Here is a 16801-nt window from a genome sequence, read left to right on the forward strand (position 1 = left end):
TGTGTGTGTGTGTGTTTTATTCAGTTTTAGGTCAACAGAACTATACAACTGACAAAGAGCATCATAGCATATTGGTCATCACAACCTCCTACAAGAATAACAGTTATAAATGTCCCAATGGCTCAGTTCAATAAACCATTCCACAGGTTCAAATAGACTCAGCCCGCCTGATGCTACAATGGCAGCGTCATCTCACTTTGTGGGGAGGAACCCCAATATCAGCTATAGTGTTGAGCATTTAAATGCTGCCTGATAACAGCTGAGTAAAAAAATGATTTAGGAAAAATTTAATTTGAAAACTTTCCAAATGTTCGTGCATAATATGCCACGTTTATTGTCCTCTTTTGGAAATTATCTAAAGAATACATCCTGTGCACTATATATATATTTGCTTTGAGAGGAGTGATTTGACAAGATTATTATGGGCAACATCTTTTGAATAAAAACCTTATGCAAGTTCATAGTATTTATAGAAGTGCATGATTTGAGAGAAGAGCTGTGAGGAAGTAAGGTTGCTATCCAGATTACTTCTTCAGAATTAAAACCCATGTTATCAGAAGAATGTGCTCTAGGCTCAGTCACTTCCCGCTCTCCTTGAGTGTTCCCGGTTGACTTACTCCCCTTCTCTTTAGCATGAACTAGTCCTGATTTGCAGGTGATCTATAGCTTTCCAGTTTATATATAATGGCAAACTGTAGTATGCACTACAGAAGAAAAAAAAATCCCAAAGATTGCAGCAGGGCAGGGTAATCTCATGATTAAGTCAGAATTAAATTACACACTGCTAGGTGTAAACTGATTTTAGGATGCAGAGGCTTCTGGGACAAAGGAACAATGGCTGTTCCCACATATTTTGCAAAATACAAAACCTAGCAGTTACTTTGATCTGTCTCTGGTACAATTGAGAACACACAGATCTCTGGTGAGGCAGAGAGGCAGATTGCTGACGTAAAGAGAAGGTTGATGGCCTTCATATTAGCAAACCTGGAGATTAATTTTCAGTGGTGTTCTAAATGCCAAATTGGATAATACTGTATAGCGGCTGGAGGGCATTTAAATTCTGAAAGTTAGGCTTTATCTTCAGGTGATCGAAAATAACTTCTCAGTTTTAAGATCCCACTTCTAGATGACTGAAAGATGAAGTTGCTTAATTGAATTGGAACACACAAGAGGAGAAGCGGGGGGAGGAGCATGCAAGCATAAGGCATGTTCACATAGTGCCAAACCACGGTTTGTACCGAGCCATCTTGTGCTGCAGATGGGATGGTACGTTATTTGGTTGGAATGGTGACAGCACAACCCTAACTTTTTCACAATGCCGCATTGCCAACTTTTGTTTTCAACCATCCTCCTAACATTATTAGTGGTTCAGCTCTTGAAAATTTTCAAGTGTTCTGTTTTAAGTGCGTTTTGGAACCGTTGTAAAATTTCAAGAGAAAGTAAAATCGTCTAGGGCTCCTTCAAATTACAGTTAGACTCTAGGTGCAGAATTGACCTGTAAACGTGCAGGCAGGAAGGGTATAAATTCATGGGGATGCAAAGGTCATAGTGTCGTGGAAGTAACCCTTGGTTGAGTTGGACATGGTTTCTTTTATTGCATGGATTCTGGGTTTTGAAAAATAATTCCCTGTGTCATTGAAATCAGTGGAAAGGGGGTCTTCAACCCCTTTTAAAGCATTCTGAGCCAGTGTCATCACTACAATGTGTACTATTCTGAGCCAGTGTGAATTCCACAAATGAGTTCGACTTTGTGTGATGAAGTACTTTCTTTTGTATGTCCTGAATCTCCTACCAATCTGTCTCATTGGGTTCAAGTGTTATGAGAGAGAAAGAGAGGCATAAAAGCTTCTGCCAACCCACTTTCTCTATACTATGTATAATTTCATAAACCTCGATCGCGTCCCCTGAAGGCACTCCAAACTGTTGCTCATTTTGGTCTTCCTTTCCCGGCACTTCCAGTGGTGGCTTTCCTGTGGCCCTCCAGATTCTGCTGGGCTCCAGCTTTCATTGTCCTTAACCGTTGGCCGTGTTGCGTGGTCCAGCAACAGCTGGAGGGCTACAGTTCAACCACCCCATCTCTACAATTATTTCAATCTGAAAGAGTAGCAATCTGAACAAATAATATTACAAATGCGGCTGCATCATGCATATATGGAAAGACATTGCAATCATCACCATTCTATGGAGTTCCTGAAGATCTTTAAGGAGAGGTGAGGTATGTTGCAGGTTAGAACCACAGCAATCTCAAAAACGATAGCAATTTTGGGGAGTATTTTATTTTATGTTTAGGGGTTCCTCTCAGGAAAGCAACAATTTCCCCTTGGAATGCCCTCCTTTTTGCAGCTTCAGTTCCCAAGGCAAAGAGTCCTCCCACAAGCTTCCTCAGATGGACCTTTTCACTCCCAGCGCCTTATGCAAACTTTTCTTTGAGATACCATGCTGCTGTGATTGCTTTACCACAGATGAAGCTCTCTTAGTCTGGGCTGTTGTGGTGCATCCTGTCTCTCCACACCCCGCCGACAAACAAGTTGTTTAAGTGAATATGTGACTCGCCTCTTCGTTTCACCTTCTCCTTGCAGCATATGGAATTTATGACCTTTTTTGCTTCTCTCCCCGGCTGCCTCGCAAAGAGCAGCTTTCTCTTCTTGCCAGACTGTTTCTCCGAAGCTACTTTTTCTTTGTTGTCATGGAACAGATTCTTGTATCTCCAAGTGCACCCAGGCCATGCAGCCCCGTCAAGCTGGGGTGGCAGCTAAAAGTGTAACCCGTTTCAGCCTTCTTCCCGCCCACTCCTGTGCGCTTTGGAAGAAACTCGCAGGGCTTTGGTGCAATAGCTTTTTTTTTTTTTGCAAAGTGTGAAATGCCTCTCTTGGTTGGTGCAAAGCACTGCACCACCAAGAGTTAGCCGAGATTATATTAATTAATTAATATTATATTAATCAAAGAACCAGTGTGGTGTAGTGGTTAAGAACAGTGGACTCGTAATCTGGGGAACTGGGTTTGCGTCTCCGCTCCTCCACATGCAGCTGCTGGGTGACCTTTGGCTAGTCACACTTCTCTGAAGTTTCTCAGCCCCACTCACCTCACAGAGTGTTTGTTGTGGGGGAGGAAGGGAAAGGAGAATGTTAGCCGCTTTGAGACTCCTTCGGGTAGTGAAAAGCGGGATATCAAATCCAAACTCCTCCTCCTCTTCTTCTTCCTCTTCTTCTTCTTCTTCTTCTTCTTCTTCTTCTTCTTCTTCTTCTTCTTCTTCCCAATCAATGTACTTAAGGAACTGCTCTGCTAGATCCTGCCCCAAAGGTTGCCTAATCCAGCCAGATTCCTTTTCCTTTCCTCACAATAGTAGGATGCACATCAGGAAAGCATCTGATACCCAGCATCCATACTTCTCCTGAATGTGGAGATTCTATTAGCTGCCATATCTGTCAATTGTCCTTTATGGTAATACCAAGGATCCCACAAGCTACCTTCTGCAAATTAGCTTTATTGTGTGCTCCCTAGTAGTATGAGACGAGGAGAAGTTACTTTCCACACTGCTCATATAGTGTGTGTGTGTGTGTGTGTGTGTGTGTGTCTGTCTGTCTGTCTGTCTGTCTCGCAGGATCATCACCTTGTTGTGAGTGGGCTTGCATGTTCCTATGACCCCTGTGAGCGAAGCCATCGGGAGTCTCGTACTCCCAGCAGGGTCACCCAAGACGGTAAGGTCAAAGGGGAGGAGCTAGACAAAGAATGATCCAAGAAGTCCTCAGAAGAGGTGGAAGATAACAAGCCGTATGTTACAACGCTTTGAAGGCAAATGAAGGCTGCAGCAGATAAGAATCTACCGGTTGCCGTGATACTCATCCCATCGGAATAGAGCCTTACTGTGAAGACTGTGTGTTGGTCAGCATGCACTGATCTACACACATAAAACAAATACATGCATAGGCGTCTTCCAAAAACCCACCCCAAACCCCAAACCGTGTTCATGGAAGACAATCTTACTTGGCTACGAGTGATAGAAGAAGAAGAAGAAGAAGAAGAAGAAGAAGAAGAAGAAGAAGAAGAAGAAGAAGAAGAAGAGTGTGTGTGTGTGTGTAGCATCATCTTATGCCAACCTAGATCTTACCCCCACCCCCCAAACTAAATTAAATAGCACCAAAGGCTTTAACTTTCCTTCAAAGAGAAGGGGATGCACCCCAATAGATTTTGGTTTAGTTGTCTTTTCCTGTACCTTTTCCCAGCTCTGTGATATTGGCCCAGATAGGAGGAGGATTATGTTACTGACTGAAGCCAAAAGCCAATTGGCTGTATCCACGCGTAGTTCAATAATAGCTGAAAAGCTTGGCCTCTTGCCACCATAACTTATGGCTATATATTATGTTTGCAAATTAATCAGGCCCTTGAATTTTTAGGCTATACAAAACTGGGCATGATGTCACTTGTAGCCAATCAAAGTGCTTGGATTGTGTATCAAATGCTTGGATTGTGTCTCTGGAAGGGAGGATTAGCGATACTGATTCGGATGGGGTGCTTCCTGTCGTGTTGCGTATGGTGGGTACATTGAGATAGTTCTGTGAGAGATTTTACATGCTTTGTGCTTTGTTTAGTGCTGAAATCAAAGCCGACTTGCTGGCACACAGGTGTCACTCTAGAGATGATGATGTCTGCTCTTGCCAACCTGCCTTCCTGTTGCCCCATTGGCTATATGGATCAGATGAGGCAGTAACACAGCTGAAACTCAGGTGTTGAAACCACCCCAAAGCTGTGCTTGCAGAGTAATTTGGTGAAATAAAATGCGTAATACACCCCCCTCTTTAAGGGCATAGGTTGATAGCACTGTCTGCTTGGTGCGCTGAAATGTCCTTTTGAGCACGTTTCCTCGCAAGCATGATATGCATTATATTATGATTCTATTATGATTCAGTTGAGATTCCTGCATTGCAGAGAGTGTTGCTTGGGGAATGCTTTTCAGCCCCGTGGAACCTCCAATGTGGGGTTCCGCAGGGCTCAATTCTATCCCCCATGTTGTTTAACATCTACATGAAACCACTGGGTGGAGTTATCCGGAGGTTCCTTGTCAGCAGTATGCTGATGACACTTAGCTCTGTTTCTCCTTTACATCTGCAGGTGAGGCAGTAGAAGTGCTGGACCAGTGTCTTGTCTCGATAATGGACTGGATGAGAGCCAACAACTGAATCTCAATCCAGATAAGATGGAGGCACTGTTAGTGGGTGGTTCCTCAGACCAGATGGTTGGGAGGTCGCCTGCTCTTGATGGGGTTATGCTGCCCCTGAAGGAACAGGTTCATAGTTTGGAGTACTCCTGGATCCTTTGATGTCGCTTGAGGCTCAGGTGGCCTCAGTGGCCCAGAGTGCCTTCCATCAGCTTTGGTTGGTGGCCCAGCTATGCCCCTATCTGGATAGGGATAGACTAACTATTGTTGTCTATGCTCTGGTAACCTCAAGGTAGATTACTGCAGTGCGTTAAACATAGGGCTGCCTCTGAAGACGGATTGGAAACTTCAGCTGGTGCAGAATTCAGCAGCCGGGTTGCTCACCGGAGCATGATAGTTTGAGCATATTACACCGATCCTGGTCCAACTGCACTGGCTACTAATTAGTTTCCAGGCCCAATTCAAAGTGCTGGTTTTGACCTATAAAGCCTTAAATGCCTCAGGACTACAATACCTCAAGAACTGCCTCTTCCCATATAAATCTATCCGGACCCTGAGATCATCGTCTGATGCCGGGGTTCGGTGCTGGAGCTCCCCGTGCGTGAGCTTAAGCTGCCCACGCACGAGGTACCAGTTGCGGGGGGAAAGCGGCCAGCGTTCCGCGTGCTTATGAGCACGGGCGCCGGCCAAGTCTCACAATCCAAAGGTAGCTGAGTAAGACGGAAAATGACTCCGAAGGTGCGTGAGTGAATGAATGCCTCAAAATAAAATAGGTGCCTCGAAAACTAATGGATGCCTCGAATCTGAATTGGAACTACTTGTAACCTCCTGCGCTGTCATTTAGCAATAAAGAAAACCAAACCAAGGATGTTATTTAAGCATGAGATTTCTCTGGCAGAAATTAAAAAAAATCCTGAAACCTTTTCCCTTTTCCCCAAATTGACGACAGACACCGAATCTATCTTTAGTGGCTTTGGCAAAACCCGCATAGGCTCGTCTTCTGGCCCTAAGCTAAGTTTCCCTAAGCTCTCAGTCCCTGCGCGCCAATTCTTCCGCGATGCTAACTAAATAAAACTAAACCGAAATATCTTCCGCAAATCTAGCCCTAGGCTAAACCTAAAAGCCTAACTAAAACCTCACTGAAAGATCTTCCGCAAACTAAACCTAACTAAAAGAAACCCATCCAGCCTGTCCAGCCCGCTCCCAAAACCCTTAAACTAAACTTGACTGAACTGAAAGAACTAAAGAATGACTAACTGACTCAAAAACTGACTTGCCTAAGCGGGGAGCCTCAGCCTTTTATTTAGGAACAGGTATGACATCACAACAAATAATTCAACCAATAAAACCACTGTTGCTGCCCTCCAAAAAGGCGGGAAGCAGGATAAACGTTCATTGATAACTTTGAAACATTACCGGAACTACAAGTTAAAGGCGGAATAATCCTAATGGCAAAATGACTCTTCATTCTTACTTTCACTTTCACTTTTAAGTGTAAGGATACGAAAAGTAGTTCTTAATAACCATTAAAATAAATAAATAACCGCGGATCTTTAACGGATCCACGAAGTGTATTCCGACAGTCTGAGGCCCTTCTTCGTGTGCCTCCTCCTTGAGAGGTCAAGAGGGTGGCAACACGAGAACGGGCCTTCTCTGCAATGACTCCCCATCTGTGGAATGCTCTCCCCAGGGAAGTTCACCTGGCACCTTCATTACACACCTTTAGGCACCAAGCAAAAACGTTCCTTTTTAACCAGCCTTTACCTGACCTGACCTACATCCTATACCCTTGTTAAAATGCTGGCTCTTTTTAGAGGGTGTGTGTTATTGGGTTGTTGTTATATTTTGATTTTATGTATGTGATCCTTTATGTGAACCGCCCTGAGACCTTCGGGTATAGGGCGGTATAGAAATGAAATGACGACCCTCAGGGTGCCTTCCAACTCTGCAATTCTACGATTCATTCATTCCCTTGGAAATTCTGGCTGTTCAGTACTACCGTAGCACAGTAACACACATGATCGTCTATTGAAATAAGGAATACGGTGATCCATTATAAAGTGCAATTGATGCACCATGTAATTCTGAGACCGATTCTCATGCCCACTCAGCCTTGTATTTAACAACTTGCCTAGTATTCAGAAGTGACCAGGAATTCCATACAGGCAAGAGGGTGGGTGGTAGAGGCGGGATTGATCTGCCAGCCCACTTGGTTGCCATGCTAACCGTAGAAAGTGGTATTCCTGTTCCTCTGTGACGAGTACAGAAGCACAGCAGACTGGCAGAGGGAGAAATGGCTTGCTCTGTTACTCCTCTGCCAGTCTGCTTGGTAGAAGGCGTTTTTAAATTAGCTAGTGTTTCCATGCTGGCTGCTCCTCTTTTGCTGTGAACCTTACAGCCTAGCGCAATTTTTTTTGCAGGCTAGTAACTTTAGCGAGCTTATACAAAGCTATGCATAACAAGCGATGTAGGGTATGGTAATGAACTCTGTCCAAAGGCTCCAGTCTTGCATTCTCTTAATCTGTGCATAAAACTCACTGAATGCGACCGATCATACTTCAAAGTATACATCCTTAGGATTTCACGGCACACGTCTACAACAGTTAAAACTGCAGTATGCGGAATAATTTTGAACACTTCCTCTGGCTTTCACAACGGAGCTCTTTAGTGATCACGGAGTATTCTAATAAGCGCTAATAAAGCAGTGTAAATTTTTAACTATTATTACTCACCTTTATCCATATAAAACAGACTGTTTCTCAGCTGAGGCCCTTTGGGAAGAAATGGAACAATCTTGGTGTCACATTTGTTAGAAATGGTCGTGATAGTTTAAGTAGGGAGGAGGTCAATGTGCAAAGTTTTTGGAAAATTGGTTTCCAAATGTGTGATAAATGTATCCTATTCTGGCAAAGGATGAATGATGATAAGATAAATTATTTCTTCTAGATCCTTGTTAGAATGGCAGGTGCAGCTGATTTCTGTTCTGGCACAGGGATTTGTGTCCCTGCATTTGGAGTTTTCCTCAGAACTCTGGTTATTCTTTTGGTCTGTTCCTTTAAGATCTCTCAGTAACACAGTCAAGACTCCCAGGACAGATAGCTCAATTGGTAGAGCATGAGACTCAGAGGATGAGATCTCAGGGTTGGGGGGTTCGAGCCCCACATTGGGCAAAGGATTCCTGTATTGCAGAGGGTTGGACTGGATGACCCCCGTGCTCCCTTCCAAATCTACAATTCTATGATTCTGTGACATATTTCTCTAGGCCAGGTCTGGCTGCTGCTGGTTGTCTAACTCTGAACTACAGCTGCTTTTGTTTTGTTCCCAGATTAACCTGAGCAAAGTAGGTGAATACTGGTGGAGTGCCATCTTGGAAGGAGAAGAGCAGATTGACATTGGTAAAATCAATAAAGAACGTTCAATGGCTACGGTGGATGAAGAAGAGCATGCTGTGCTGGACAGGCTATCCTTTGACTACCACCAAAAGCTGCAGGGAAAGCCACAGAGCCATGAGATGGTATGTTTCTTAACTAGGAAATTGTTTGATTTGCTGACCATGCAGTTCTTTGCTTCTCTTAATGTGCTGCATGCAGTAGGTAGACTGTTTGGATCATTGCGGTACTTTGGTTCTGCCATAGCTCAGGCTTCAAATCACAATGGGTAACTTTGCATAGTCCTTCAAGGAGAAGACAGTTCCCCCAGTTCCACTGTAGGCTATCTAAAGTAACATGGGGCTCCTCCCACAGCTTGAGGGGAAGAAAGAATAAAAAAAACACAATGCCAAATTCTACTTGTGTGAGATGGTTCCTGGGAATTTCTGTAACCCAGTTCCAGAAAATCTTCCTTTATGGCAGATATAATACAGGAGCGAATATCCTAAGTAGGACTTGTATGTAGTAAGCAAAATCAATTTTGTAAATACCCACTTGCCTGATTTCTGTTACCTTTTACTAGGGGAGTTCCAGTTAAGAACATCATCTAGGTGACTTTTAACAGGAAGACGTTCCGAGTTTTAACAAAATTATCTTTTCTAGACTTATTTGCAAACCTGATTTTAATGCCACTGTTTCCAGTGCTCAAAATGGCATCTAGGTGTACAACATTTAATGTATAACCTTTCTCTGAGAGACTTGCCAGATGCAACTGTGTCTCTGGTGTGTTGTGGCATTAGCCAAACGATTATTGCTGTAATCTTTGAGTGCAGGGCTAATGGCAGTAAAACTCCACTTTCAGCTCTTTGGTTGTGAGCAATATGGAAAGCATCCAGATCGGCGCAAAACTAGCTCTGTGTTTTTACTCCTTTGATTTGTCATCTGTATGATAATACCAGAGTGTACCAAATGTCACTCCTAAATGCTGTGCTCTGAACAGGTCACTCGATCTCAGCATGACTTGGAATGTGGAAGGCAGCTTGAGAATATATGGGTAAAAATTATAGGGAACAACCTTACCGTGGGTGTCTGCTGAGGACTTGGATGATGCCTTCCTAGAGCAGATTACCAAACACTCAAAAAGAAGAGATATAGTAGTCATAGGAGACTTCAACTAATCTGTTGGAACTCAGACTTTTCCAAGAATGTAAACTCCAGCAAATTCCTCAGTTGTCTCACTGACAATTTCATTTCCCAGAAGGTAAAAGAAGCAACAAGGGAGTCATCTCCCTTGTATCTGGTCCTTACCAACAGGAAAGAACTGATCGACAAAGTGAAAGTACAAGGAACCTTGGGAGAAAGTGATCATGCCCTCAGGTTTCATTATACACAGGCAAGGGAAAGCTAAGTGTAGTTGAACATGCACTCCCATCAGAAATAGTCAAAGAGAAGGGAGTCCACAAGATGGATGGGAATTTCTTAAAGGTGAAATTTTGAAGGCACAAAGACAGATAATTCCAACAAGAAAGTGGAAGACTGCATAAATAGCTTTCAGATGAGCTGAGGTGTAAGAAGAGCATATTTAAGAAATAGAAGAAAGGACAAATCATGAAGCAAGTATATATATGAGTTGCCAACAATTGCAGGGAGACGGTCAGGCAGGCCAAAGCTCGGAATGAAATTGCAGAAGAAGTTAAAAATAACATCAAAGGTTTACTGTATTTGGCTATGTTCAAAGCAAGAACAAGAGCAACCAAGTAGTGGGTCCCTTGTGTGGAGAAGATGGAGAAATGCTGGGTGACAGAGAGAAGGCAGAACTGCTCAACACCTACTTTGTCCTTGCCCTAAAGGAAACAGTGCTTAACCTGGTGATAGCAGAATAAACGATGCAGGGAGAGAGCTGAAACCCAACATAGGAAAAGAGGTGGTAAGGTAACTGCACTCAGGGGTACTAAAAGAGATTGTGGATGTAATCTCAGAGCTTCTGTCTATAATCTTTGAGAATTCCTGAAGAACAGGTGATGTACCTGTAGATCCCTGTGAACTGGAGGCAGGCAAATGGTTGTCCCCATCTACAAAAAGGGGGAAAGAGAAGATCCAGGTAACTACCGACCAGTGAACTTGACATCGATACCAGGAAAGCTGGTAAAATGTGGACTGGATGAGGTAACTCTTAAGTGGATTTGTAGCTGATTGACTCACCAAACCCAAAGAGTGCTCTCTAATGGTTCCTCATTATCTTGGAAAAAAGTGACAAGTGGGGTGCTGCAAGGTTCTGTCCTGGGCCCATTGTTGTTCAACGTCTTTATAAACAAATTTGCAGATGATACCAAACTCGGAAGGTTAGTCAATGCTGCTGAACACAGAATCAGGATTCAAAATGACCTTAACAAATTGGAGAACTGTGCCAAAGCTAACAAAATAATTTTCAGTAGGGACAAATGTAAGGTTGTACATTTAGGCAGGAAGAACCAGCTGCACAAATATAAGATGGGGGACACCTGGATTGCAAGCAGTACATGTGAAAAGGATCTAGGGGTCTTAGTAGACCACAAGCTTAACATGTGAAGTAACAGCAAAAAAAGCAAATGTGATTCTAGGCTGTAACATCAAGGGGAGCGTCCCGATAGTTTGGTGTCCAGATCAAGGGAAGTAATAGTACCACTCTGTTCTGCCTTGGTCAGACCACACATGGAGTACTGTGTCCAGTTCTGGACACCACAATTTAAGAAGGATATTGACAAGCTAGAATGTGTGCAGAAGAGGGAAACCAAGATGATCAAGGGTCTGGAAACCAAGCCTTATGAGGAACGGTTGAAGGAACTGGGTATGTTTAGCCTGGAAAAGAGGAGACTCAGAGGACATAGGATAGCCATCTTCAAATATCTTTAGGGCTGTCACATGGAAGATGGAGCAAGCTTGTTTTCTCTTACGCTGAAGGGGAAGGACCCGAACCAATGAATTCAAGTTACAAGAAAGGAGATTCCGACTAAACACCAGGAAGAACTTTCTAACAGTAAGAGGTGTTCAACAGTGGAAAAGTCTCCCATGAGATGTAGTGGACTCTCCTTCCTTGGAGGTTTTTAGGCAGAATTGTGCACGGACCTCTATTTGATACAGGTTTGTGAAGGATGTGAAACCTTTGGCATTTCAAATGATGTTGTCACGTATGATATTCTGTGGTTGAGATTCCTGCATTGCAGGGGGTTGGACTAGATGACCCTTGGAGTCCCTTTCAACTCCACAGTTCTATAATTCTATGTTTCTATTATTTATTTTGCTTTATATTTGTACATGCAAAAAGATATACTGTTGTATTTATAAGATTATTTATAACCTTTTCAGTTTGGTGAATTCAAAAAATTGGACTCAGATATTATAATACCAAATCATGTGCATTAAAAATCAGCTGTGTTATTTTAACAGCAAATAGAATAAACAGCCAAACTTGACTCTCGTCACACTTGGAATGTAAAAGCCTGCTGAAAAAGAAAGTTTTAATAGCCCCTCTAAATGAGCTAGGCTATTGAGTCTTGTGAATATCCAACGAATATTAATTCCATAAATGCAGAATGACCACAGAGAATGCTATATTAATTGTCAATATTGATCTATCGTCCAAGGAGGCACCATTTGCAGCAATCATCCATTATGCTAAACTCAGTGATTAGGGAGGTCTTTGCAAGAATAGGGCCTTCCCAATACACGTATGTATGTTGTTGCATAATGAGCTATTCGTTGTTGTTGATTATGATATTTTTATTATTCTTCACTATTTAAGAAGCATCTCTGTGTGATTTCACAATCTAGAGTGAGCATCCAAAGCCTCATCCACGTTTGTATGCTTAAATTGGCATACTATTTTCTGTGCCCTCTGTTTCATGAGGCTCAAGGCAGCTTGCAGCAAATATAAAATACAAAATGCCATAACATCTTCACCTGCATAAAATAATTTGAAAATAAAAATGCAATAAAAATTTCCACTAAAACCTTCAGCATATTTCTGTCCTGAGGATTTACTGAGAAGAAACAGTTCCACAAATCACAAAATCTGTCTTAAGTTAGAAAACAATGTCTGGCTTTTAAAACTGTCACTCCTTCCCCTAAGACTCCCTGTGTGAGTTTTAAGTTCTGTAAGGATGTTGGGATGTGATGGGAAATCATGCCTGGGTTCTGTCAGAAGAGTGCTTCTAATTTGTCCGTGTTCGTTTCTGGAATCGTAAAATTTTCAACTAAAAACAGAAAAGGAAGCCCCCAGCAGAGAACTTGCACACAAAAAGTTATTGAAATGTGCTTTTGCCTTTCTTATTTGGAGGTAGGCAGAAAATAGATTGGGACCCACTGCAGTCTGGCTCAGCAAGGGTTTCTGACCCTGAATTGATTAACAATAGCAAATAAAATTGTATTTTTAAAAAGCCTCAGTGTTCATGGCCTGTAAAATGAGTATTAATTGGTTGCCTTTGAAATGGGCTTTGTTACAGCTCTGTTGGCCAATTTAAGATTTCTGCATTAACATTTCTGATCTGTAGTAACTGGTGTAGATTTGTACTCTCATATATGCAGGTTATTTCATTGTATGGCTTATGGGGTGCTGTATGTTTCTATTTCTGGCAAGTTACTGTTCCAAATCTGGTACTTCTTTCTGCCCCCATTTTTGCACCTCTTTCTGGTTGGTGAACCTCAGAATTCTATTAGGGGGGGGATATTGTAAGCCTGAACTCTGCCCACCTTGGTGTAGCATGGTTCATTCTTCAGTGTCTGTGTTGCTTATAAGGAATCTGTCTTATACTGAATGCGACTATTGGTCAATCTCTAGCTTATTGACTGGCATTGGGTCTCCAGAGTTTCAGGCAGATGTCTGTCTCCCATCCCTACCTGTAGGTGTTGGGGATTGAATGTGGCACCTTCTGCATGCAAAGCAACTGCTCTTCCACAAATATTTTCAAAAAAAGGTTTATAATATTTATAAAGCACTTTTAGGATTTAAGATTTTGTTGTTCCATGGCTTGATAGACATTATCAACAGGTTATTGACAGGTTTTGTAGTTAAGCTAATTATATAAATAAATGGGTTAACTGTTGTAAGGTCCGTGGAGTGGTTGCTCACGAGTAACCAGGCAAGACTCCAAACCGTCTTTTAACAGGTTTATTGTGCATGCTATTTACAGTGCAGAGCTACAAGTTCATGTCTGTATCAGTCACTCACAGAATCCGGGAGTGGCCCCTTCCGGCTGTGACCCCAACATAAGAGTTTCGGTATCCAAAATCTCCGCCTCCCCTCCTTGTGTTTCACCCCTCTGCGCACATGGGGTGCCAGAAATGGCATGTCTCCCTCCTCACCTGCTGAGCAAGGGGAGTGCAGGGTCTCTCCAACATCCCCAGAGCCTCTGCTCTCAAGACCCGGAGCTGTCTGCCCCTCCCCACTGGAGACCTCGCTGTTTCCTCCGCTGCTGGAGGAGGAGGTGCTGCTGGTCAGGTGGGGCCGGGGCTCTCTGTAACATCCCGAGAGTCCTTCCACCACCCTGCGCTGAGCCGGGGACAGTTCCCTGACAACTGTCATTGTGAAACTATGGAATTAGATAGATTTATAACATACCGTATTGGCCTGAATATAAGCTATTTGCCCCATGCTCCTGGCTGCATACTGTAAGGTTGCTAATATAAGCTGCACTTTAACTTTTCATGGTCGGAATTTGGGGGGAAAGTGAGGCTTATATTCAGGCCAATACAGTAAATGTCAAGGCTTTTCCCCTGGAACACCTGAGCAAAAGGATTCCTAGCACATTGTGTGATGGCAATCAAAGATTACTTAATGTTGGAACACCAGAGTTAGCCTGCAGATACAGAATTGAGAAGAAAATAAATTAAAACAGAAATATAGTATTTAAGGGATTTTAAGTAAGCAGAAGCCCAGTTTCCCCAAGCTTATATCCCTGTTCCTGTTTGGAATCTTGGCTATGCTGCTACATGGGCCTCTGACCCATCTGCAGAGCAAGGAACCATCTCTCCTGCCTTTGCTAACAAATGGTGCTGCAATGAAATTTAAGGAAGAGCAGCTGGCAGCTATACCGTGCCATTCTTAGTTTCACTGAATAATTTGGTAATACTTGGCTGCGGTCAGTGGACTGTATTCAACTGATCCATTGACCGGCAAGTCAGGATTAATCAAGTTGGTGGGTTTCTGTATATTGCATGACCGTGACATGACTCTGTCTTAATTTCAGAAAGTCCACGAGATGCTCAAGAAGGGCTGGGATGCCGAAGGTTCCCCGTTCCGAGGCCAGAAGTTTGATCCCTCCATGTTCAACATCTCTCCTGGGGCAGTGCACTTTTGATGATGGCACTGAGGATGGGAGAATTGCCTACCTGCCGGGGAGAGTAGGATGAAACTGATGCCACTGCCACACTCCTCCCCTCCTGCCAGCGATGTCAATCAGCCCTTTTGTCCCTGCCTTGTTATCTGGGCTTGTTTGCAAAATGACAGAGGACTTCAAAATAGCCAGAATGTGGGTTTGCTTTTGGGGAGGGGGGAGAGGGAAGTGCAATGTTGAGCGAGTCCTTCCCTCCAGCACCAGGTTGGTGCATTTGATATGTATGTGGGGGAAGCCTTGCAAAAAGCAGCCTTACGTACTGTGTCACCACGGCAACCAGCAGCTGCTGGTAGTATTTCCTCTTCTCTCTTGTTAATGGATTGCTTTGGGGAGGGGGGTTGATTGAAGGCAGTATTCCCCCCCCCCTTTTCAGAAATACATGCAGTTTGGCCAAATGATGGCAAGATTCTCTCCTGTTTCTTTGAAGCTGTCTTCTGTCCCTGGTTCCATCTTTCAGGGAAACCCAATCTCGTAATGGCACCAGGCAGCACAGCCTCCTTTAAACACCAGCAATCTGCAATCAGTGTCATTTTAGCAGTATCTTAATTGCTAGGTTTGGTCCTTGAGGCCCTGGCAGTGGGAGGTAAATGTTGCAGGCTCAGACTAATAGCTGAAAAGGAGCCAGAACAGAAGGTGACACTTGATAGCTGTATCTTTACTGTAGATCTCTGGTGGTCTGTGACGCTTTGGCATTGAATTTGAAAAATAAAGGAGGGGGGACAGACTTCTCCTGATTGCAGTGACTGGATGACTTGGTGCTCAGAGAGCAGCAGTTCTCTGTGAGTCTCATTCTGTTCTTAGTTTTATCCAAAAGTGCTTAATATTAAGCTTCAGAGTGAAGACATTAGTTTATCTCCCTCCCTCTTCTCTTAGGGCCAAACTAGCTGATACAGCAAGTGTGGGGTTTTATTTAATTATCTGACTTTTTTCAAAACAACAAAAACAGATCTGTTTATGGAAAATCAGGACCACAGGGTGGGGTTTAACCTCCCCCTGTGCACTGCAGTCCTGACAGTCGTCCCCCCCCCCCCCCGCTATTTTCATCAGAAAATATATATGCTATGGTTGCCAATGTAGCTTTCCTTTTAGGTGGGGGCAGCGGGGCGGTGGTGGGTTTGATGGGACGATAGCATTGGAAGAAAGGGCTAAATTTATCTGACAGCTCATGACTGCAGATAGCGATGACTTGGCCCACCTCAGCAGGTTATCTGAATCTATGAGCACGTTTAGTAAGATAGTGGCTCTTCCCCTAATTTTTGCTTCAGGGGAGGCAGGGTGTGCCGTTAGAAGTTAAGAGTCTTATTTCTGCTTATTGTCATATAGCTGGCAACCTGTTACAGCGGTAGTGAGAAATGCATTTGAGGAAGAGAAAAGACATGGCCCTTGAAGTTGTCCTATTGTTCTGGCAATATCCATACCTTTTTTAAAAATTGTTATAACACCCATAGAGAAAGCAGCCGTGCCAGAACTAATAATATTATGCGCATGTCTATCATTAAAAATTGGCAAGAAAGTCGAAGCTTCAAGAACGACATCACCTGTCAAAATGTAAAACACATTTTAGGTTTGTTCATAGTTGCTTAGTGTGCCATATAAAGGCGTAAGCGTTATCTCCACTATTTTACACTTAAGAAGGGAAGTAAACGATAAAATACATAGTACAGTGAAACATTCTTGGTGCTTGGGATACCCAATATAGAATTACAATATGCAAAATTCAGCTGAGCCCACCAATATATCAGCTTTTAGATGCGAGATGTAGGGCACATACCAGACAAAGCTCTTGGCTTCTAAATAAGCAAATCTGACAATTCTCACAACTTCCGACAAGTCAAAAGAGAAAACTGGATAACTAGCCTCCAGTCCAAGATTTCAGTTGAATTCTCGGCTCAACGTAGACAACTTTA

The 16801-nt window shown here is 43.2% G+C and overlaps 1 protein-coding gene across 1 annotated transcript in view; it reads left to right on the plus strand.

Moving 5' to 3' along the window:
* The window catches only part of NUDCD3 (NudC domain containing 3), a 56275-nt gene extending 39959 nt beyond the window's left edge, over positions 1-16316 (plus strand). Inside the window, exons 5-6 of the mRNA XM_033171497.1 lie at positions 8481-8669; positions 14748-16316. Of these exons, the coding sequence (XP_033027388.1) occupies positions 8481-8669; positions 14748-14858 (300 nt within the window). The 3' untranslated portion in view covers positions 14859-16316. The remainder of the gene's footprint in view (positions 1-8480; positions 8670-14747) is intronic.
* Positions 16317-16801: the final 485 nt, after the last annotated feature.

The sequence above is a fragment of the Lacerta agilis genome, chromosome 15 (genome assembly GCF_009819535.1).
Source record: "Lacerta agilis isolate rLacAgi1 chromosome 15, rLacAgi1.pri, whole genome shotgun sequence".
Lineage (NCBI taxonomy): Eukaryota > Metazoa > Chordata > Lepidosauria > Squamata > Lacertidae > Lacerta > Lacerta agilis.